The sequence below is a fragment of the Mus caroli genome, unplaced genomic scaffold (assembly GCF_978045245.1).
Source record: "Mus caroli unplaced genomic scaffold, Mus_caroli_1 scaffold_19, whole genome shotgun sequence".
NCBI lineage: Eukaryota > Metazoa > Chordata > Mammalia > Rodentia > Muridae > Mus > Mus caroli.
In genome coordinates this window covers 20857001-20882500 of record NW_028227274.1, presented here as the reverse complement: position 1 = coordinate 20882500, position 25500 = coordinate 20857001, and the positions used below count along the sequence as shown (strand labels likewise).

At 41.0% G+C, this 25500-nt stretch overlaps 1 protein-coding gene across 9 annotated transcripts in view; it reads right to left on the bottom strand.

Moving 5' to 3' along the window:
* Positions 1-25500, bottom strand: part of Dtna (dystrobrevin alpha) — a 255229-nt gene that overhangs the window by 84402 nt on the left and 145327 nt on the right. For all 9 annotated transcript variants that reach the window (XM_085833641.1, XM_029471847.2, XM_085833644.1 and 6 more), the window contains one exon: positions 6822-7035. In XM_085833641.1, coding sequence (XP_085689767.1) covers positions 6822-7035 — 214 coding nt within the window. The remainder of the gene's footprint in view (positions 1-6821; positions 7036-25500) is intronic.

Here is a 25500-nt window from a genome sequence, read left to right as displayed (position 1 = left end):
TTCCTATTTTATTAACTCCTTGGTTTTCCCTGATACTTTGTTGCCACGCTTGGGAAGCATGCCAGCTTTCTTAGACAATGTGAAGAGGAGAGCACATACATACTCTTTGTCTGAAAAATACATGGATCTCTGTGGAATCTATATTAAAAACCATCAATTTTGTTAAAGTGGACTTCCTTGTAATCAAAAGTGAGCAGGGTTTTCCATGACTTGAGGTAATTACAAACTGACTGGCTTCAGCTAAGACGTTCTTTTTAGAGGAAGGGTTATGGAAAGGGAAATCTGATTTTGAGAAGAAAGAGAAGTACAGGCAGATCCTGACAGACTTGCACTGCCAACCTGACCTCAGCACAGGGGAGGTCCCTGTCTGAAGCTACAGAACCCCATGCCAAATTTCACCTCCTTCTGTGAGCTCCAAACTCTGATGAACACTTCCTTGAATAGGCAGAAAACCTTATCCCTCATTTAGGGATTCTCAAACAGGAAGCGCTTGTTTTGTGCACAGATTTTATAAATGGCACTGCATTTCATGTCCTCTTGCTATTTATTTGTCCTCAGCTTATTACAGCACATATCTCATAGAAAGCTCTTAGCATCCAAGTTAAATTATTGAATGTATATATAATGACAGAAATGTTTGAGTAAAAATTAAGTAATTGACTTTATGCCCCTTACTGCCTTAAATGTGGAAGGGATGGCATCTATTTTTTGAGGCTACTGGAAGTAGTAGCTTATGAACAAACACAAGTCCTCTGACTGGCCATGGCATCTCCCTGAGCTCCTGGCATCTGCAATGCAAAGGTAGTGGAACACCAGGGCAACAATTCTCCCGATTCTGGGCACAGTGGATTTTCCAGGAGCTTTCTGGCTGGGGTAGAGCCAATGATTGTGACCCCTTTACTCCCTGGAATTCCATCTCCTGTCCATTCCAAGACCTTGTCTGATGAAAGAGCTATTAAGAACATTCAATTTGTTTCCTACTATAAATACACTTTGGGAAATGACTTTATTCTAGCTAAAACAAAAGGCTTCCCATGATTAAAAAGAAAACTGACAATTGCTAGGGAAGATCACTCAATGGCTACTGTGAACTTAGGTACCATCACAAGGATAAGCAGAAGAAACAAGGAACATTTGGGTACATGCCACTCCTCTGTGCTTCCTTTTCTATGTCCTTGCAGCCTTAAGACTGAACAATACATTTTGCTAGGACATAGAGAAATGGCTCTGTACTTGGTAGTATACTTGCATTAGATACCAGAATTTTTTTAATTCAAAAGGCAGAAAGTTTTGGCAGAATTCCAGGATGATTTTACAGCCCAGAAATTGAGGGTGCCCTGGTCCTTTTCCTAAAGCACTTGGGGCTCAGTATAAGCATGGCTATTTAGTAGTCTTTGTAAGGCGTGGCATGTGACATAGAGCAGAGCCTGCCAGGATTCAGTGTTCTCTATGTAAGATGACCATATGATAGGCAGTCCTACATTGTGATCAAAACACAGACTCCAATGCTGTAATGTACAACAGTTTAGCTTACTTCTTTCCCATACACTCTGCCAATATAACCGAAAGGTTACACATGTGAGCATTATCCTAATTCTGAAATACATAGACTAAGTCTTAGAGGAGGAAAAGCACATTAATTCTGATATTGAAAATATGAAATAGAAAATGTAAAGACAGATTAAATCAAGTCCTAAAATAAAATGATAGTATATATGTGTGTGTGTGTATGTATGTATGTATGTATGTATGTATTTGTTCACACCATGCACTATGAAGCTGTGCCACCTGAAGCTGCTTAGTCCTTGTGTGTCTCCCCAGCATCACCTCCTCCCCAGGAACATTCTGATGACAGTGCCAGGTCAGCACACTATTGACCCACAGAGAATAGCAGGTTCTATTGCTGGTTCTATTCTAAACACATTATCAGCAGGAACTATTGCATTGTTCCTGCCCCTTACGTTTGCTTGTGAAATGCTCCCCACAGGTTCATGTGTTCCGATATTTGATTGCTGGCTGATGGTGCTGTTTGGGGAGGTTGTAGCTAGAAGGCAGTGCCGAGTAGGAGGAAGAGAAGACAGGCCTGTAGGTTATGGCCAGCCTTGTTTCTGCAGCTTAGCCTGCTTCCCGTCAGGCATGTCTAACCATCTGGGCTGCGAATTCCTGCAGTTCCTGACAATGAGAACCCATCGGCCATGGTGGATGGAATCTCTAAAACTGTGAGTCAAACGAGGCCTGTCCTTCCCTTAGGACACTTATATCTGGTATTTTGTCATAGAAATGAGAAAAGCAACCCACATGTAATGTTATCATCGGAGGATAAGTATTCGAAATGCAGCTTAGAACACCACTCCCTGTAATACTGGTCACTGCCATAATAGGACTTTGAGTGAACCAGATACATATGGGAATGATATTGGCAAAAAGCAAGCAAGCAAGCAAACAAACAAACAACAACAACAGCAACAAATCAAATTTAAAACAAAACAAAACAAAATGGTGGCCACTGTTATCATATAACCAACTTTGTGAGGAAGTATCTTAAAGGGAAAGATGTGACTGGCCTGAAAGCTAATAAAATTATGATTATGTTGCCAGTAGTATTTTTTTCAGAGAACTAGCAAGAAAATAAGAGATGCACATTGAAGAATTCTAAACAATACAACTATTCATATTAGCAGCCAGGACCATATTCTGCACAGAGTATGAACTTTATGCTACTAACACTTGCTAGTTTCTGGAGAAGGGGACAACAGAGATACTCATTTGAAAAAAGGACAATGGAAAACAAGAAAAAGAAATGGTCAGAGCAAGAGCTAAGGCGAGAGTTGAGAGAGGCCAGCCTTTGAAATTTGCTTGGTTCATCCTCATGCCGTGCATGGTCTCAGGAGCTGTTTATGGGGAGAAGAATGAGGTACAGTCCTAGCCTGTAGTATCTTGTGGGAGATGGTCAACTGAATAGGCAAGCATGCTCTCTATGAGAGGAAGAGAACCTTGTGCAGTAAAAAGAAGGATTGATGAATGATGTTCAACTTGACCATGAAAGGCAAAGGGTTACCCAGAGTACCAGAGCCAGGGACCCCCTCACAGAGCTGCATATCTTAGAAATCTATAAATTATCTTTGTCTTACAACTTTCTGCCACGTTATTTCTCTTTCTGCTTTACTATACCCTAACGTAAAAACACGTTATCAGCAGTAAAGCTCCCCCCAGCTCTTCAAAGGGATTTCCTCAATTGGGTTATGGACAAAAGGTGACTATAATGGCTGGTTAGCACTGGAGGCTGGTGAATTCGGAAGGAGGATGTGATAGGGGAGGGCTAGAAGGGAGAAGGGGGAAAGCTTGGCTCAACCTCTGACTCCATCTTCTTCCCTCATAGTCTCTGTCTCCATTTCTTGCCACTTCTTTCCCCATTCTTTCCAGAACTGTGCATCTATTTCTCTAGAGACTCTAGGAGCGGGAGGCCACAGCCACGAAACAGATCTGTTTACAAGTTGATTGAGGGTGTTCCCAGGGAAACAGCCATTCTGAAGTGGAAAGTCCAGAAGAACAATTTCTCTACACTTAAGGGCTCATCTTCCCAGTGACAAAGTGGTGAGTGTGGAATAGGCCAGTGAGTGCTGATATTCAAGGTCCCCTCTGTAGGTGGCAGTGTCTTTCATGAGGAAGACCTGGACAGAGGTGTCTTGTAGCTGGCTACAGAGCTCTTTGTTGTCTGTAGGCAGCAGCTTTATGAAAACTGAGATCCAGGTTTTTGAGCTGTGGTGGAAGTGCTATTCTTGGGAAGCTATGGTGTAGGAAGGTAAATGTGGTTTCCTAGGATATATTCAACTAAAATGGGCTTTAGTGATACTTTTGTGGTCCAAATGGCTGAGTCTGATAAATTTTAAGGCCCTGTCAAAAGCCATGAGTACATTTCTCTGAATACAGAGCCTCCTTCTACATGGCTTGTAATCATCTACTGACTTTCCTATTTTTAAAACTATGACCTCCTTAGAGTGCAGGGTTTTAATGCACCTCTGCCTTTTCATATTGGATTTTCCAATTCAAAAATATATCCATTCAAAATGAGAGACAGCCCCAGAAAGCTATTAACAACTATGTAACAGCAACGGCACATCTTTGTTTTACTAGTATCAGGCTCATTCTTATCTGTCAAAATAGAACACATTGCTTTAAACATGGGCTCTGCAGTGGGTGGTAGGAAGTGACATCATATCTCCACACTGGAGCTCATTTGGGTAGGCATAACTTTACTATTATAAGACAATGTTATTCTTTAACATTACATTTGTAGTGAGCAGAACTTCCTGAGAGCTTGCATTTCATATTGAAATTCCAGAAACTGTCAGAGGGAATACCTGGTAGCAGTACATATTCCTACTTAGCTATTCTATGCCAGATGAGAGACAATATAGATGTTTCCAAAGTAGAGTTTCAGTTCTGTCTCCTTCAGTTGGGATTAGTCAACTCCAGGAACTTCTAATATATAGGAAGAGCTGGTGATAGTATTTTCTTTAGATTTCTGTGAATTACTTCTTACCATAGTGTGTGTGTTTGTGTGTGTATGTATACATTACACATACACACACAAACATATACTTTTCTATGAACAAAAGATTTTCCTAATAGGGAAGTGTATGTATGTATGTATGTATGTATGTATGTATGTATGTATGTAATACATAGAACTCAGGTGGCCTTGAGATAATTCTGCAGCATTATCAGCAGCTCTTCAGGGAACACTTCTGGTTTTGCTTTGTAAAATAACAAATGGGAAGCTTCTAACCCTATGAGTTGAATGCCATGTATTTCATAAGACAACACTATTACTAATCTAGTCCTGCTTCTATAGTTACAGAATTGGGTACAAACTATGTTTTAACTTTGACTCTTTGCATTTCCAGAAATAATTTAGAACTTAGGAGGAAATGATATTTCCTTTTTTAAAAAGTATTTTATGCCTGTGAGTGTCTGCCTGCATTTATGTATGTGCACCATGTGCTTGCCTGGTGCCCATGGAGGGTGTTGGATCCCTTAGAACTAGAGTTATAGATGGTGTGAACCACCATGTAGGTGCTGGGAACTGAACCTGGATCCTGTGGAAAAGCAGCAAGTTCTCTTAACCACTAAGATATGATGTCTGCCCCATATTTGTTGTAATATTTTCCATCAATTGCATTTGGTTGTAAATTAGAGCCTAAGTCCCGCCCTAACTTCATATACTAAAGGCTGGTTTCCAGCTTATGCCTCTTTTAGGAGCTGATGGAATCTTTAAAACTAGAACTGAATGGAAGGAATTTACGTCACTGAGCTCTCAAAAAGGATGATGGGACTCTGGTGCCCTCTCCCTGCTTCATGACGGCTTCATGGGTGAACGGATCCTTTATATACTGCCTCACCCACAGACCCCAAAGGCACCAAGGTGCTACATGTGGCTTAGTGATAGGATGCTAGCTAATATGCACTTACAGCAAACGAGCCCCTCTCAGGCTTTAGTGACAAATCTGGACACTGCTATATTCTTGTTAAGGAGCCAGGATGGGGACTTTGTTATAGAAATTCTGTAACTCAGTTCCATTCTATCACCTGCCGTATGAAGCCACAGCCTTCTTTCACTGTTTGTCCCAATTTCTACAGTGGTCTGACCACAGTAGATCATTTGGTCCTAAAATGTGCACAAGGCAGGAAACCTGTCTATTTGGGCAGCTGATTCTAAAAGCATTTGTTTCAACTTGCCAGTTTCTCATGATCTTCTCATCACAGAAAGAATAATGTATGCTGGTCAAAGAACAGGGACAATTCCATGACAAAGAGGACAGCAAAGTGACAGCTGGTGACTTTGGTGGGCAGGGCAGTGGCGTGATCGTGGCAGAACAGCGCCATTGCTATGGTGCATATTTTTTTTAACTCAGACAGGGGAATAAGCAAAGTCTTCAGAATTAAAATATGACTGTATAAAGGTCAGCTTTGCAATTCCCATTTTAATATTCAAAACAGCATAAAACCTGAATTGGAGATGTCATGTGCATACCAGAGGCCGAGCGTAACAGCCCTTTGAAGTCACTGGCTGATCATGTAATGCCTGGAATTTTCACCGGTTATGTGGCTGTCATGTACACCATAGAAAAAGCCTTAGCATAATACCCAAGTCCCCATTCCTCTGCTGACACGCCATAAAGAACTGGATAAGCGACAACCTCTTTGTGCCTCAGGCCCTTCATCTGTGAAATGAGATTTGTGTGAACACTCTTTAAGATGTCAGCCAGCTCCAAGGTTCTCTGACTCTGAGTGGGGAAATATGGGATAATGAGGTTACATTTTTGCTGTGGTACATGGCAGGGGCATACTGTTTCACTGTGGCACACAGCTGACCAGTTCATGAAAGGCCGGTCATCGTTACTTTTCTAGGCTAGTCAAGAAACTCTTTTCTGTCAGCTAGGGTGTTCTTATGACACCCCAGAAACCACAGTATTAGGTTAAATCGTATAGAATCCATTTAAACCCATTCTTCTTCCCCATGCTTTATCAAATGACTGTGTGTGTAAGCCATCAGAACACATTCTGTAGATCCATCCAAACTGTAACACGGGATCATATGGTAAATGAAGGTTTTCTCCTAGGATACAACTGTCTGCCCATGCCTCTGCATTTCTTTACTCTCTAGTTGTCTCAGAAGCCTTTAAAGTTTCATTTATGAACGTAACCTCTGATAAAGAAAAAAAATGAAACTAGAAAATTATTCAAGAAGATTAAGAAAAGTGTAAATTAAAACAGAACCCAAGCACAGAGAGAGTCATTGACAGTCACAGGGGGCTCACGGGTCAAAGGCTGCGAGCAGGAAGTTCAGCAGGAGACTGATGGACTGCTCCACGTGGATTTGGTGAGTGGTTGGCATCCTCTTGTTGAGCTGGTAAAAAATAGTGGAGAGCACCGCCTCCAGGCGGGCCACGTTGAGTTCTATGTTTGGGTCCAGATTGTTCAAAGCGTTTTCCCGCAATGCTTCAATGACGTTCCAAATGTCCACCAGGTGCACTACAATGGAAGCAGAGCGAACACATGAGCCCAGAGCACACAGAAAGCAGTGTGCTCCTTAACACTACTCTGGGTTTGTCTAGCTAGGCTCTGCACATGTGCCCAGCTGCCCTGGGGATGGACATGAGCAGAAGTCTGTCCCCAGGGCTTGAAGACCATCCACTTAGCAACAGATGATGCACTGAATACCAACTGCATGGGTTACCTTCTTTCTGTTGTGGCAAAATCCCTAACAAAACAGCAGTCACGTGGCTGGTCACATTGCATCCACAATTAGGAAGCATAGAGAGACCAGTGCTTCCGTTCTGTTCATTTTTTTTTCACTTTATTCCGTCTAGATCCCATTCTGTAGGATGCTGTACACAGCAGGGTGACCTTCTCATCTAATGAACATAACTAGAAACTCCTTTATATACGTGTTTACAGGTGTACCTCCTATGTGAGGCTAGACCTTGTCTAATAATATTAGACAACTTGGCAATTAAGATTAATCATCACTTTCTGTGTTAAAAGCATCCTTGAATATGGTCATTATTCCTATGTTACATGCAGGAAAACTGAAGAACTGGGTAGTTAACTGCCAGTGTAAGAATAGTCACTAGCAAAGTTGGTAGTCAAATTCAAGTCAATCGGGCTCAAAAAATTTCTCCACTGAACACAGTGACTGCAAGAACCTAAGTGCTAAGTGCTTAAAGGAGGTCAGAATCCATTTAGAGTATTTAAAGTAAATTCATTTGATACACGTATTTATACAGTCATGCACATATATAAATATATTTATGTATATACAGAAGTTGATAAGAGGGGGAGGAAGGACAGCCCAGAAGGACAAGGCCATACCACTGAGGAGCCAAGTCACAGCTTACTGAACAATCTGGTCAAAAATTATAATAATGGTTATTTTTTCCTAAAATTCTCAGGAAGTCATTCTCTATTTGTCCTGAAGTATTACAGTGATGCCCCAGTAGCAATTAGCACTGAAAACATCCTTGTGTGCCCCTGTAATCCATTCTATGCAATCAGGCAACTCTGATTTTCTTGCTTTCTATTACAATTTTATTGTATTCTAAATAACTGGAGTGCCATTTGTTCATCTTCTACTTAGCATAACTATTTTAAGAGTCATCTCTATTGGGCATGCATTGATAATTCACTCCTTTTTATTGCTGAGCAATATCCTATATGGAAATATCAGTTTGGTTACTGACTCATTCGTTGATGGGCATTTGAGTTGATCCAGGTTGTGGCTGAAACGAAGTTATTATGAATAATGATGTACAAGATTGTTATGTACTTCTATTTTTCTGTTAAATATTTATAAGTAAAAAGACCAGACAGGCTAAAGGTCAGTGCTTAAGTGTGTGAGTTGTGAGTGTATTGGGTGGAAGGTTATAACCAGTGTCTTTCCCACTGGTCTGCTGTGTAAATTCCTTTCATATTTTCCCATTAATTTGAAATCCAAGCATGGCTTGTGAAGGCCTTTGTCTGTTTGAATTTGTCCATGCTTATTTCTCATCCATGTCTCATCACACCTCAGCATCAGGACCATGTCTTCAAGGATGTCTTTCTGGCTTCTCCATCTCCAAGTTTTGTACCTGTTTCTGTAGTGGATGCACCACAGGGAGTCTGTGTGTGTTGTGATAATTGCTCACCCCTCCAGCACCCCTCACAGCTCCTTCACAACAAAGTTGGTGACTACGTAAGAAAATACCAGTGTAACTCAACGATGAATCAGGGGTTTCTAAGGGCACATGTGAACCCAAGGAGACAATATGGCACAGCTGTGAAGAATTACAGTGAGAGTCTGAATCCCCACTACTGCAATGTGGCAATTCTCATAGTGTTTTAATCCCTTCATTTGAGTATAATGTGGATTATAAGAGTCAATTCCTGGACAACACTTCACATGTCACAGAAAATAATAGTTTATTGTTATGGGCAAATAAAAGATCTAGATGTCATATTGAAGTCATTTAAAATAAATATGCTTAGAATGTGTGTTTTCTTACAACCAAGGCCTTGGTGCATGGAAGAGCAAAGCATTGGGTCTAGCCCATTGTAAGGATAGATAATTACACCATTCATGTAAAACGGGTTTATAGTCATTAATATGGTACCGTAAAGCTGAAAGTTGTACAGTAAAAAATGTGGTTTCCACTTTATGGAACCAATTATTTGGTGAGGACACAAGTGTCACTCAGTCACACAGGTAGTAAAACGTATAGCCTATGGTAAGGCCCAGAGTGCTACACACAAAGTGAGATCATGACAGAGTTGTGGTGGAGTCAGACAGACAAGGTTGGAGTGGGGACACACTATAGCCATGAGCAGGATTTGTGCCAAGGATGAAGACATGGGCTTTGAGTAGAGCTATATGATCATGCCCAGTGTGAAAATATCATTCCCAAGTCTAGGGAAGAAAGAAATGGCGATAGACAGGCAAGAAGCTGGAATAGCTAAAGCTTATTGTTGGAGACCAAGTAAATATCGCAGGGCACGATGTTGTGGAGAAACTCCTGTTGCTGGCCTGGCACTCACTGTGTAAACCAGGTTGGATTCAAATGTCAACCCATCTCAAGAACTACTGGGATTGAAGGCTCATCCTACCATGCCAGGCATAATCCAGTCCATTTTAATGGGTTTGTGTGTCTCTGGTAGTGTGAATACATGTCTTCTTGGTTTTTGCCATATTTTCTTTTTAAGATTTATTTATCCATATGTAAGTACACTGTAGCTTTCCTTAGACACTCCAGAAGAGGGAGTCAGATCTCGTTACGGATGGTTGTGAGCCACCATGCGGCCGCTGGGACTTGAACTCCGGACCTTCGGAAGAGCAGTCTGGAAGAGCAGTCGGGTGCTTTTACCCACTGAGCCATCTCACCAGCCCCATATTAATTATTGAAAACAATTTATATCAACCTTTGTCCCATTTAAGTAGGCGTACCAAGAAATTTAAGTTGAGATTCAGTGGGAAGTCATCAGGAAGTCTGTTTTAGCCCCAACAGTTGTACCTAGGGGTTAGGGTTATCTGGTGTGATCTCAATTCCAGGAAATGATTTAGGATATGCAATTCTGACAAGTGATCACTAGATGGCACTGTGCACATTTTATGAAACATCTATCAACCATTAAGAGTTCTGGAGAGCAAAAGGGAGAGGAAGTTGGGCTTCCTCATCTATGCAACTGCATGCATTTTATATTGCTATACTTGTTAAGGCAGCATTCGGGATAACAAACCTCCCTACATTAACCATATGAGGAATGAACAAAAACATTTCAAGGCAATCCTACTTCCTATAATCATAGAGAGGGTTAGTATTGATTTTACTGCTGAGTGACTAATACCCAAGAGTTTGTCTTTAAAAGTAAGTGTACACAGACACAGGTTCACTACTTTTCTACACATCCAGGCAACTGCAGGTAGAACCTTCAGGATGGGGATGAAGGAAATAGTAGAATTTGTTGCTATGGAGATGTTTGTAATCTGTTTGCTGATATCACACACCTTTTTAATAGGAGATGGAGTCTAAGCCCAGAGTTAGGCTTACATAAATCTAAGTACCTGTGGTAAACTACTAATGACAGATACAAGGAGGGAAGGAAAGAAGAAAGGGGGGAGGAAGGAAGGAAGGGGGGAGGAAGGAAGGAAGGGGGGAGGAAGGAAGGAAGGGGGGAGGAAGGGAGGGAGGGAGGAAGGAAGGAAGGAAGGAAGGAAGGAAGGAAGGAAGGAAGGAAGGAAGGAAGAGCTACCAGTATTAAAATAGCTACCTACTCTATGATCTAAAGTCACTCTGGGTGGGGCTAGAGATGCTATATTTCTTAGAGGCCCTGACTTTGCTGCTTCAGGTGAGGTACTGAGCTACCATAGCAAGCATCACTAAGGTACTATTTAGTAACCTTATAATTTATAATGTGTATAAGCCCAATTACTCCCAGATAGAGATACTTAATGTCATAAACATGAGAGGGAGAAGGTATAGTAATAAGAGGACTATAAAATCAACGTCAGGGTTTTAGTGCATGGTTCCAGGCCAGCCTTTCATGGGCCATGCAGAGCCTTATCACTGATGCAATGTGTGTTATCCTTTTTCTAAAGCACTTGCAGATCTCTGTAGAACCTCTTGTCTAAGATGTAGCAGAGCAGGGGAATGCTTGCTGAAGCTCTCCAGACAACTCACATGACCACGGAACTACAGACCCTTTAAGATTCTCACAGGGCTTGTATGTAGCTGGAAGTGTAAGAAGCCAATGATTATAGACTGCCATGATTTCCACCACTTGGACATAGTGGATCTCAGCTCTGGCTGCACACTGGTCTCATCTACAAGGCTGTAAAAGAGCTCCCTAGTGATACTCCTGTTATATATCATACCTAAATCTCCACACTGTACTCAGAGAACCAGAAGCTATCTCATAACAACATCTCCAGGTAAATACAGTCACGTGGGTGCATGCAAACCACTGGTCTCTGTCTTCTTCTGTCCTTTGACATGAAGACAGCCTGGTATGTCTTAACCGGCCAACTATGTTCTAAGAATCTGATTGTTATCAATGTAGGCAATTAAGGCATGAGTTATATAATTACATGTATATTATTTTTGAGAGATTTGATCTATAAGCAGGACATCCATTGCATTATGAGTTTTTTTTTTTAATTAGGAAAAAAGGGAATTGCAGTTAGACCAAAATTGTATATAGCTTGTCAACATATACATCCTCCAAATGAATAGTATGTAAACGCACTTGAGTATCCACCTATAAAAATGCTCCTTCAAGGCTTACCCCTGCCCTTCATGCTTAAAGTGGTGGTGCCTGGCCTCTAAAGTTGTATTGACCACCCACGCATGGTGATACATGCAGGTATGTGCAGGGAGAGTTCTGTTGGTAAGTCACCCAATCAAGGTCCATAGCAGCAGGCATATATTGTACATTGTTTGCCTCTCAAACTCCATGTCACTCTCCCCTCTCCAGATGTTAATTTCCCAATCTTCTGTGCTATCCACAATCCATGTGGATTTTCCAAGGCAACCATAGTCTTCAGAACAGAAGAACCAAGGTAAGGTAATCGTCTTGATTACTTTGCGTGCTGGATTTGAAATACTAGGCTGGGTCCTTTCATGATGTGCATTCTGTTTTGTTTGTGTTTGTTTTGAGACAGGATCTCCTGTATCCCAGGCTGTCATTGAACTTTCTACATATGTAGCTGAGGATGACATTGAATCTCTTCGGATCCTCTCACCTTTACTTCCTGAGTGCTGGGGTCACAAGGCTGTGCCATTCAGGCTTGTTTCTATGGGGCTGAAGGTCAAGTCTAGGGCTTTATAAACGAAAAGCAAGCACTCTAAAAACTGAGCCATACTCCAACCCTCAAACTGTGTATTCTTTTTTTTAAACTGTATTTATAATTTTCTTTTTTAAAACAATTTTTATTAGATATTTTCTTCATTTACATTTCAAATGCTATCCCAAAAGTCCCTAATACACTCCCCCTGCCCTGCTCCCCAACCCACCCACTCCTGCTTCCTGGCCCTGGTATTCCCCTGTACTGGGGCATATTATCTTTGCAAGACCCAGGGCCTCTCCTCCCAGTGATGGCTGACTAGGCCATCTTCTGCTACATATGCAGTTAGAGACACGAGCTCTCTGGGGGGTATTGGTTAGTTCATATTGTTGTTCCTCCTATAGGGTTGCAGACCCCTTCAGCTCCTTGGGTACATTCTCTAGCTCCTCCATTGGGGGCCCTGTGGTTCATCCAATAGATGACTGTGAGCATCTACTTCTGTATTTGCTAGGTACTGGCATAGCCTCACAAGAGAGTATATCAGGGTCCTGTCAGCAAAATCTTGCTGGCATATGCAATAGTGTCTGGGTTTGGAGGCTGTTTATGGGATGGATCCCTGGGTGGGGCAGTCTCTGGATGGTCCTTTCTTCGGTCTCAGCTCCAAACTTCGTCTGTGCAACTCCTTCCATGGGTATTTTGTTCCCTGTACTGGCTAGTATTGTGTCAACTTGACACAGCTGGAGTTATCACAGAGAAAGGAGCTTCAGTTGAGGAAATGCCTCCATGAGATCCAGCTGTAAGGCATTTTCTCAGTTAGTGATCAAGGGGGAAAGGCCCCTTGTGTGTGGGACCATCTCTGGGCTGGTAGTTTTGGGTTCTATCAGAGAGCAGGCTGAGCAAGCCAGGGGAAGCAAGCCAGTAAGGAACATCCCTACATGGCGTCTGCATCAGCTCCTGCTTCCTGACCTGCTTGAGTTCCAGTCCTGACTTCCTTGGTGATGAACAGCAGTATGGAAGTGTAAGCCTAATAAACCCTTTCCTCCCCAACTGCTTCTTGGTCATGATGTTTGTGCAGGAATAGAAACCCTGACTAAGACATTCCCTATTCTAAGGAGGAATGAAGTATCCACACTTTATTCTTCCTTCTTCTTGATTTTCATGTGTTTTGCAAATTCAAACTGTATATTCTTAACCTATGTTTGTGAGTTTGTAGAAAACCAAACTGCAACCATTCATGGATTTCTTACCTCTTATGGCTTGAAACTGAAATGTTCCCCATAGTTTCATGTGACACGATTTTGAAGGCCTTTACGAGGTGGGGCTTGTCTGGCTGAAGAGGGTTAGTAGGAATGATTCACGTCTGTGGTCAGAGCCACTCCCCCTGCCTTCACTATCACAGCAGGCTGCAATCTCCCAAAACCGAGAGCTGAAATCATCCTTTCCTGCCTTTGTTTGTTTCTGTCAGGTACTCTGTCACAGCACTGAGAATAGAAACTATGGCATGAAGGTCTCACATCCTTGGAACTGAAAGATTGCACACACACACACATGCACTGGCATTAACTTTTCCTCATGACAATTCTCAAGTGAAAAATTTCATTCAATATTCAAAGGGACAAGTAGACATAATGTACAAATGACTTCAAGGAGTTTTATAAACTTATAGAGATGGGGGAGTGAGGTGGACACAAGGGCTCAGCCCCTAGTCATATGGGTGTGACAGGAACCAATGAAGGCTTTTCCTAGTTGACCTTCTTTCTTAGCATTCCAGCTCAGAGACTCAAAACTTCCTTCTTTCAAGCCTTGTTCACTTTAGGCAGAATGCTTATTTTTGAGAGAAAAAAGAGACATATTGGAATTTACTCTCATTTTCCTTCCCATTCAAATTCTTTCCATTTTTCTCCTCCAGTTACAAAAATATTTGCCTCATATTGTAAGCTTTCTTCTATGACTTCATTTTGGTTTTGCTTTTAACAGGTGAAAATTTGTTATAAATATGACACTTATCACAGTGATCATTGTTTAAGTTCAACTCCAGGCCTAGGTCTATAAGACGGAGCAGTAGGCAAAGACACTTGCCACAATGACCCATGCTCAATTCTGGAGCCACATGGTGGGAGAAAAGAAAGAATGAAGTTGTCCCCTGACTTCCACAAGAATGGGTAGCATGAACAACACTTCCCTAATATATAAACACACACACACACACACACACACACACACATTTAAAGACATTTCTCTTGAAATGTACAGGTTCAACTCATTCATAAGAAGACAGGATATTTTAATGCACCATCACTAACCATCTATCTATTACACGTTGTGTCTATAGCATATGGAGAAAGGCTGCCATATGCTTATATTTACAGATCTGGGAAAAGAAATGAGAGTCCATAAGAACTTGAAAAGAAATAAAATCCAACAGATACTTTTTAAAGGATCTGGACTGAATTGTGGTTGATGTTATTTGTGAAATCCTAACCACAGGGGTGGTGATGCCCACGCGAGATCACAGTCAGGATCAGGTGAAGGCTGATACACACACCTCTGAGTTATGATAAGCCCCGTAGTTATGGTGAGAAAACTTTGGCTGCCACAGGAGCTCTAAATCCAGGGATGCCATCACTGGCTGGAAACTTGGGACTACTTGGAGGGGAAGGTAAAACTCACATTGCCTCCTAAAAGCATATTGAGAAGTTAAAGCTGAAGATGGGGGGCGGGAGGGGGGTGGCATCATGCTCCAGGATGAGGATCAGCCAAGAGTGAAAACTAAAAGCATGGAGGGATGATGGTGTCTCAGATTCTGTCCTCATGGGATACAACTAGAAGTTTATTGATCTGGAACTTAAAGTAAAGCCAAGTCTGTAACGAAGAAACATCTCATATTCCTTGTTATCATAAACAACTGGCTCTTTTTAAAAATTCATGCATATTTATTTATACATTTTATGTAGAATTTGTATCCCATACATTTTTTAATGCTTATTTTCCTTTTCTGACTGTCATGCCTAGACACTCATATCCACACCTGCAGGGAATGAATTGGTGGCATGAACCAGGACTGTTCTTCACAGAATCAGTCGATTTCTAACTATGCTGTCTCCTCCCACAGGCCTTGGTGTGTCCAGGGCATTTCTAGATTCAAGCATCACTCTGGGTGATTGTGATGGACAACATAGTTCAAGAACATCTGGGATAGGGGTGACTCGCGTTAGAAATGAATGAACAGGGAACTGATGCTCACTCGAGCCGGAGGAATTTACTTTTCAAAATGTCCCTAAAATCTTGGAAGTATTGCAATCAAGAAAGTCATGTGCAAATTGGTAATTTATTGAGGCTTTTCTTAAATAATTTAGCTCTGTACCTTACTCAAGCCCCTTCCCAAACTAATGTTCAAATGTTCAAAAACGTAGTGGGAAGAAAGAACGTGTTAAATGGGAAGCCTTGGCAGAGCCCATGGAGGTTCTGTATGTGACTACATTGCAGATACCGGGCCCCAGGTGTATCAACCAAACATTAGTTTGGAAGAAGAATATTAGTAAGAACACAGTGTTTAGATTTGATTCTTTTGATTCAGTCCTTATAAGATGTGAAAACAAATAGCCCCTACAAACCTTACCAGTTTTGTTTTGCTTTATGCTTTCCAATCTCCACCCCTTCTGTGTTCCTAAAGCACAATTTTTATCACAGGGCAGGTTTTCTTTTTTCTTTTTGCTAAGAGTCCTCAGAGAGAAACATCACATCTCACAGAGATAACATCTCAGCTTCATTTTAATTTCCTGGTTAAGGTGTTGTAATAAAGCTTCATGAAAAAGGTCTACAACACATTTTCATGTAAAATTGAAATGAGCATCCTGCCGATCCCCAAAGGCCCTGGCAGGACACACACTGCCTATCAGGAAAAAAATATCCAGTGCTTCTTAAATTATGTTTGGAGATTGACATCATTATTCAAAATGAGATAATAATTATTGGCTCGGTAACCATCACACTATAAATTAAATTTAACTAAATTCAATCCAATCAAGCACTTATTATGCCTATTATTTTCAACTTGTTGTACCAGGAATTATAAAAATAATAAGGGAATGTAAATGGGAAAAAGAACGATATCTAAATTCTCCTTGTCCAGTTTAGCTTGTACAGAATATGTTTACTGACGTTAGAAGCAAGATACTCTATCACATTATCCCTGTTGTGGCCAGTCACTTTGTGTAGGGCTTGTAGCCGTCATTGAGTAGTTCTTTATAGATTCTTTCTATGTGGCTTTATCACTCTGTATATTGTTAACACCGCCAGTTTGGGCTTTTACTGTCTTTTTGGAAGCAACCCTCCCATTTATATCCAATTTCTTTCCCTTTCTATTCATCCCAAGAAAGAGTGTGAGGCTCACTTATGGCCAGGCCATTCTCCACTGTCCATTGACTAATACCCAAGAGGGTGACAATGAGAACCAGTGCTGACATTCTGACTTACTGATTGCTAGTCTCCTTATTACTCTTCAGCTTCTTCAAAGTCTCCTATGTTCCAGGTGCATCAGACTTTTAACAATGCCAGACTATCCCTTGATGTTTTTATATATGCCTGTACTGAGTCTGTTCCTTACATAAGATGCAGTTTTTGATCCGTGACCCTTCATGGTAGAATACACATGATGTTCCTCAGAGTGGAAGCCCGTTCTACTACCTTCAGATAAGCATGCCTTCTCTTTTTTGTAGTTCCCAGTAACCCACGTGCATGACTGTTTTTAGCATTCTGAATTTTCCAGTCATTAAGACACAAATTTTGTTCTTTATTTCTTCAGATGAGTCCATGACTGGAGTTTGGAGGAGAGGGATTTATGAGCCAAATGTTCTGTATTTTGGGAAATGAACATCTATGGATTTGTGGATCAGAGAACCAAATAATAAGTACCTTGATGACACTACATATTGCTTATGTTCATAGGGTTTATAATACTCTGTTCAAACACGTTGCTTAATAATGCTCGGTGAATTGAGCAGATCAGAGCACCTCTATACAGCAAATCAGATACAACATAAAATCCCTGGAAACTCTCTATATAGCTTGGTATTCTATAACCCCCTATACATTTTGTTGAATGCTGGTTTTCTAGTTTACCTCCTATTCCCTATAGTCTATGGCTTGAGTTGGCCAGAGTATTAAATGCTAGAGGCCACATTCAGAAAGAGCAGCCACAGCTCTGGCCCCCATGAGCAACTGTCTTTTGTTATCCCTTTATAGCCTTTGGTATTTCTGATTCGGCATGAAGTGCTCAGCCAGCCAACATGAACACTAGACTCCATGCAGGGGACACTGCAAATCACAAGCAAATAGCATCTAGAAACTCAGGTCTTAGTTTTCCTGCAGTAAAACCATATCCATTATAATAGATCATTGTCTGTACAGTAAGAGCAAATAATAAAACAAGTAAATTTTATTTATCTATTCAGAAAGTAGCTATGATCTAACTTCCTAGTGCATACAGCACTGTAATGGAGCTAACACTGAGAAGGAAGAGGCCTCTAGGTGGCTAATTGGAAGTGTAGGGATTTATAGGTAACTTGGTGAGGTCATAGATATAGCCACATAGTATATAGACTATGAAATGTATCTTTCATTAGAAAAAAAAAAACTTCAAAAACTATGAGATAAAGGATGTGGCTTAGTGTTAGAGTGCTTGTGTCCTCTATGCAAGGACTGGGTTTGATCTCTAGCACTGAAAAAGTCATGGGATAATTCTAGTGACATAACACCAATTAGAATGACTATAATTAATTGAAGTATTGTAGCAGTAAAAACTGTTTAAAGAGTATATTTTAAATATTTTCACCAGAAATAATTGATCTTAAGTCAATGTGATGGTTAATTTGGCTGGATTAAGAAAACACCTAGGGTATTAATAGATGCAGTTTTGGGTGTATCTTTGAGGAGTTTTCCAGCAAGGATCAACTGAGGAAGGACGATCTACCCAGAGTGTCAGAAGATTGAATAAAAATATAAAATAAGAATATCCCTAGGTGAGTACCAGACTTGCTCTTTCTCCACCTTCTGGTCTGCTGAGATATGGGCAAGCAATCTCACACCTCTACCTCCATGGAACTACTTGCCATCATCTGATCTCCATCTTGATGCTAGTGTGCCCTCAAACCATGAGCCAAAATAAATCCTTCTCTTAGGTTGTGTTTTGTCAAGATAGTTGGTGACAGCATTAAGAGAGTTAATTACTAGAGAGCATGAAGAAATGTAGATGATAATTAATCTTTGATAATCCACAGTATAATGTTACACTGTGCTCTGTAAGTACATATTATTTGTCAATTCACAATAGCATTAAGCATGAAAAATGGTAATAGGATATAATGGTGGGCAAGGCACAAATGAAAGTCAGACAGGTACAGGGTACAGGGGGATGTTTCAGAGTTAGCTGTTGAACTTCTCAAAGTTCTCTTCCTGAGTGACATTGACATTTGAGGGGTCTGGAGCAATGGGTTTGCAGTTAAGAGTTCTTACTGCTCCCTCAGAGGACCTGAGTTCAGTTCTTAGCCCTCACACCAGGTGGATAACAATCTCCTGTAATTCCACCCTTGGGAGAATCTGATGTCTCTGGTGGCCTCAGGCACTGCATTTATGTGCACGTACCCACCCCCCCCCCCACACACACACAATTAAAAATCCAACCTACCAGTTGATTCAGGACTGATAGGCTTAATATCAGTTCATGAAGTGAAGTTTTAGAGAGTAGTTTGATGCCCACAGAACCTGGATCTGTACAAGGTAGAACAGATCTTTAGGCTCTAACCTTAAGGCTATTTTCTTCCTAAATGCTTACACTCTGGCAGATACTCATGGAGGTTAAAGCACCAGGCTCAGCTCACACTGCAGCTCTTATAGACACTGTCACTTGTAAAAGCAGGTGATAATTCTAAGAACTGGTGCTATGAATGTCAGACATGTGAAGGTTTCCTGAAGATGCGACAATATTATTTGGGGGAAGGGAGACCTTAAATGGGAAGGAAACAAATAGCTTCCTTTGTACATTCCATGTTTTCAGCTTGCCTGCTCTCTTAACCATTTTGAAACCTTTTAAGTAAACTGTGCAGAATATGTCAAGTAGAGATTTTGGCAAAGGCCTGGAAATATAATTGGAAAAAAAAACCAGTAAAAAACTTGGAAGTAAATTCAGGCCAAAGAGAATGCTGGGCAAGTTAACTCTAGAAATGGAAGCAATATGTCATCCATAATAGGTTTCTTACGGCCACCTGTAAGTTTCTTAAGGTAAATCTTTAAATCTGAATCACTCTCATATCCTTCAAGGTGCCAACCAAGATGCTGAGCACACAGCATCACAGACAGCATCACTCAGTACACATGTTATAAAGCTACCTGGAGGTGAGTGTGGACTCTGTGCACAGAGAGCACAAGCAACGAGAAGACACGGGTCTTTCTGTTCTTACCTCTTTTCAATAGATTACATATTCCTATCTGAAATAATTTTCTTTGCCAGGCTTTGTAATGGGAGGTGGGGTTTTTTTTTATGTCTTATTATAGCTCTGCGTACAGAACAATAGTGGCTTAGTCATGGTAGTCTGCTGGACATGTTTCCTAAATGAGTTTCATGATAGTTTAAGGTGTACTTTCTTCCCAGTGTAGCCAATAGCACTTAAAAATGTACTCACATACCATATTTGGTGCTATTACTGGAGACAAATGTTGTCTTAGACAACGTTTCTATTAATGGGAGTGGGTGAGGCAGCCCAGCAGGTGCAAGGCGCTTTCCATTAGGACTGACAAGCTGAGTCCAGGCTCCAGGAGTCACCAGGTGAAATGAGAAACTGACTCCCATTGGTAGTTCCCTGACCTCCACATCCATGCTTTGGAATTCATGTGCGTGTACGTATGTGCACGCATGCATGTGAATGTGTGAGTGGGTGTACACACAAACACAAGCTTTAAAAGATCACGTGAATAAGGGAGCTGGAGAAATATCTCAGTGGTGACAAGCACTTGATCTTCTTGTTCAGGATCCAGCACCTACATGGCTGCTCAGGATTTCATTCTAGGAGCTTGGATGACCTTCTCTGGCCTCTGCAGGCATCAGTACACACATGGTACACAAACACATGCACATGAATAAAAATGATACATCTCTAAAAATAAATGAAATAATTTTGTATAAATGGTCATTATGCTTTAATTGGCACGTGCAAAAGTTCTGGGCATGGCTCACTATGATTATGAAACTTTAGGAGTGTATTTAATAGAAGTAATGGGTACCCTTAAAATGGCTTTAATGGTAAATTTTATGTTACATAGTTTAAAACAATTTAAAGACAGCCATGAGATATATTTATGCTGTGTTAAAGTAATAATGAGGTGGAGATAATTAATACCACACTTCACTGAACCTTCGCCAAACAAAAAATAATGCAATAATTTGCCTGAACACATTAGCTCTTACTTTTAAGGCAATAAAGCAGCTGGTTTCAAGGGTATGTACACTTTTATGGTTTACCGTATTCATCCATATGTTCTGTAGACACATGTATACATTGAGCTTTAGTTCGCACTTAGGATTTAGTCAAATCCTGACATTTCTCAAGGCATGGAAAAAGGATCAAAGTTTGCTATCGAACCTTCATCTCAAAATCTCAAAGGCCCACAGGGCTTTCTCTGCAAGGGGAATGCAACCTATTCTTCCATTCTTGGCTTCATATAAGGACCAGAGCTCACTTACACACATGGAGATTAACCTGACAGCTTTGAAAACCCTGTCACAAGAAAATTAAAGTCAAAAACAGAATTTGAGTTACAAAGTCTTGAGGTAAACCTAGAAGAGACTGACAAATATTTTCTTCAGATTTTATGTAGATTTGAGCATGCGAGTGTATTGCTGGTTGAGGCCAGAAAAGGGTGTTGAATCTCTTGGAGCAGGAATTGCAAGAGGTTATGCAGCACTCAGTGTTTGTTGATCCTGGTATGAGATGTTGGGCCCTCTGGAAGCTCAGTACACTCTCAAGACCAGGGAGCCACCTCTCAACTCTAATAAACACTTTGCATTTCTGAAACACAGTATTAATGACTACTGAGTAGGAGACCAGTGATGTTTTACTTATTTAAATTAATAGATATGAGATCATGCATGCTATTGCATCATTTGCTTGATGATAGGATTCTCTCCAATCTTAAAAGGTTTGTTCATTTGAATAAGTATCTGTAAATACTTATATGCCAGGGATTGCAGATATAGCAATAAATAACATGCACACTGATCTCTGTTCCCAGGAAGTTCACATATGAGCCAAGGAAATTATAATAAAAATAACAACTAAGTAAATTGTAGAACATTGAGTCTATTAGGATGTGATAAGCATTTTAGGGGAAAAGAAAGACAAACAATAGGACTGGGAGAGGAGTTAATTTCTCATTTAAATGCTCTAGAGAAAATTTGTTCCAAATATTTATTCATTTTGTTATCAGTGTGTCTTGTGGCTTTTCATGCTAGGTACCTTTCAACAGTTAGGAATTAAACATGTTCTTCTCTTTATCTTAAAGAGAGCTGTGGCATGTCTAACCTTTGAAATCTCTGGCTTTCGTGGGAGAATTATTACTCAAGGGATAAGATATCTTGTGGGCTATTTCAGACTGCAATCCAGGTAATTTTAAAACTAAAAGTAACTGCACTTATGACCACATTTAACTTGCCAGGATGTAAAAAGTATAGCTTTACTCTATCTGTGAAAATTCTCTGCTTTTAAATGGCTCAGATAGTTAGTTTAGGAAAAGCCAGCTAATCCCTTTACTTTAAGGTCAACTATACAGTAAAATAATGTAGAAATAGTAGTAAATTCTCTCATACTTAGAGTCCTAGGGACCCTCTTTGGGATTACCCAGTGGATAGGAAAGTTTGAGGCTCATTTCATACTGTGAAGTATTTTTTGATCAGATATGTAGGGTCAGCTCAGATAGGTGGTGAAAACGAAAGAGGCATGTAGACATGCATCAGGAGAGATGCTATGATACTTACATTCTAAACTGGGAGAAAAGTTTAAAGAAGATTTACAAGTTCATCACCTGGGCAAATGACCTCCCACTGTTCTATTAATCAACGTGTAACTTTCCTTTTTTTCCTAGTTTTAACAGGTAACCATAATAGATTGGAAGGTAGAATCCACTCATTTAAATTTTGTGAAAGAGAAATATGCAAAGGGAGATTTCTGAATTCTCTCTCTCTTTTTTTTTTTCCCACCCATTTTGGTCTGATGTTAAACTTGGTGTACCATCCCTATTTGTTGAATGCATAGCTAATGAAGTGTTTTGTTAACAATAAGCATTAAGGAAGCCTCTTGGGGCAGCAAACCAGGGTGACACTGGGATTGAGTTTCCATTGGAACAGTCAGTGTGGCTTTATGGGAGAGACGCCCTATAGTTCAGAACCTTCTGCTTTCTGTTAGTGTGTTCCAGAGTGTCAATGTCTACTCTCTGTGACCTTCTGCTTTCTGTTAGTGTGTTCCAGAGTGTCAATGTCTACTCTCTGTGACCTTCTGCTTTCTGTTAGTGTGTTCCAGAGTGTCAATGTCTACTCTCTGTGACCTTCTGCTTTCTGTTAGTGTGTTCCAGAGTGTCAATGTCTACTCTCTGTGACCTTCTGCTTTCTGTTAGTGTGTTCCAGAGTGTCAATGTCTACTCTCTGTGGGAGGACACGTTCTGGACTCTCCCCATTCTGCTGACTGACTTTGGATTTGTGGCAGAAACTTCCAGAAAGGGAACAAGGAAATCTTAAGGGGAATACCACTGACTTTTGGATTGACATTTGTTAAACATGGCCGGGGGAAGTTTAAAATACTAGGGGTGCCTCATGTTCCCCAACTACAAGATCATTAAAGAGGACACGTCTTTCTGCATAGCATCCAGGTATCACCAGGAGCAGACAAGAGGCAAGGGAGCCGTTGTCCGTAGCAGCATCCCACCTCTAGAAAGAAGAACACAGGTCTTGGCTTAGTCCATAGTGCTATGGTGAGATCTGGAACACTGGAAAGAGAGGCCCATGGGACACGGAAACTTTATATGCCCCAGTACAGGGGAATGCCAGGGCCAAAAATTGGGAATGGGTGGGTAGGGAAGTGGGGGGGAGGGTATGGGGGACTTTTGGGATAGCATTGGAAATGTAATTGAGGAAAATATGTAATAAAAAATATTAAAAAAAAAGAACTCTACTACTGAAGGATGCTGAAAAAAAATCATCAAGAAAACAAATCTCCTATCTCCTGTATCAAATAAAAAACAAACAAAAAGTAAATAAAAGCAACTATGTTGAAAGCCACATCTACACTATAAAGACATTAAAGTCTTAGCTACAATCTGTCAGAGGTTTGCTCTGGTGAAGGGGAGACCACTTCCCCATAGGTGCAGGGCTCCCAGAGTTTCCCCTCCCTTATGCCCAACTTAAATGGGTGTCACTAATTGCTTTGTTTATACCCCGCTGCCAACAACTTCCCCCACAGGGAATTTTTGAGAACGTTGTATTCTTGCGCAATGCATTTTTCTTTGTTCTAAACAAGTGTCTAGAACATTGAGCATCAGTAATGAAAATATGCACAGAAAACATCTGAAACAACACAGGATGATTCTGCGCCTTGTTATCCATCTGCCTCTTAGGCACCTAACTGGGAAGCCTCCTTCCCTTCCTCCCACTCTGTGTTCAGGGGAAGAATGCTCTCGCTCCTCTTTTCTCTTTCTTTTTAACTTAAACTTTATTTTCATTTAATGTTATTATCTGGAAACACTAAAGATCTGTGTTCTCGGGCATTTTGGTAGGTAGACTCCTAAGATTATCTCAAGATTACTTACCCATCGGTGATGCCTGCCTTCTCCTAGCTTGTCAATAGAACTATAATTCTTATGTTTGTGTCAGGGGATTTTTCACAGGTGAGGCTTTGGTTTTAAATCAGGTAACCTTAAAATAGGAAGCTCATCTGGCTAGTCCTGGCACAAACAACTAACCTCCCCCTTTACAAGAAAAGGCTGTTTGGTCACAGAAGAGGAGATCAGAGACTCACTCCAGCAGTGATCCTCTGTCCACAGGGATAATGTGGCAAGGAATCAACTCTAAGAACCCAAAGTCATTCTCAGCTGGCACCCAATAAGGAAACAGAGACAGTCCCACAACCACAAGGACAAGAATCCTGCCAACGGCCAATGCACTGAGAAGAGGACCTCAAGTCCTGGATGAGAGCTGCAGACTTCAGCCCTTTGTGATGCTAAGAACTGAGTATGCAGCAATAGAAAACTGATCCAGAGAACCACAAATGCACACCGAGCAATGATGCAGGGAGACACACTAGCACACTCAGGGAGACAGGATGCACTAACACACCAAGGGAGACAGACAGGACACACTAGTGCACCCAGATAGACAGGGCACACCCAGGGAAATAGGACAGACTAGCACACCCAGGGAGATGGGGTACACTAGTCCACTCAGGGGACAGGGCACACTAGTGCACTCAGGGAGACAGGACACACTAGTGCATTCAGAGAGACAGGACACACTAGCACACCCAGGGAGACAGGACACACTAGTACATCCAGGGAGACAGGATACACTAGTACATCCAGGGAGACAGGACACACTAGTGCACTCTGTTGAAGAAAACAAGCAGGAATCAGTATTTACATCTAAGAACAAATCTTTGAATTTCTCTTACTGTGTAAGACTGGTCATTTGGCTAGTGAAAATACAAATCTGCTTCACACCCACTTGCTCTCCTGAGAAATGCTACTAGGAACTATGGAAATGTGATGCTCTTAGGTTAGTTTTGCTGTTATAGAGAAAAATTGATCAATAGGTAGATATAGTTTCTGGTACCTACAAAATCCTGAAAAAAAAAAGGTTTACAGACCTCAATGTAGATAAAAGCATAAATTCTAACTAACTCTGTTTGAATGGGGGTGGGGTGGGGAGGTATTTTCAAAAGGTATTTCACTTAGTAAAGACATTTTGAGAAACTATAGAAGATCAGATGCAATTACAGACACTTTGGCACCTTTTCTTTTTAAAGAACAATTTAATCGTTGCTACTGACAGAAAGAAAACCAAAGCTGAGGCTGGCAGGACTAAGGGATTGGCAACTCTTGCTGTGGTGGAGAAGGGATGGATATCTGTTGCCATGTTTCCCTCCCTT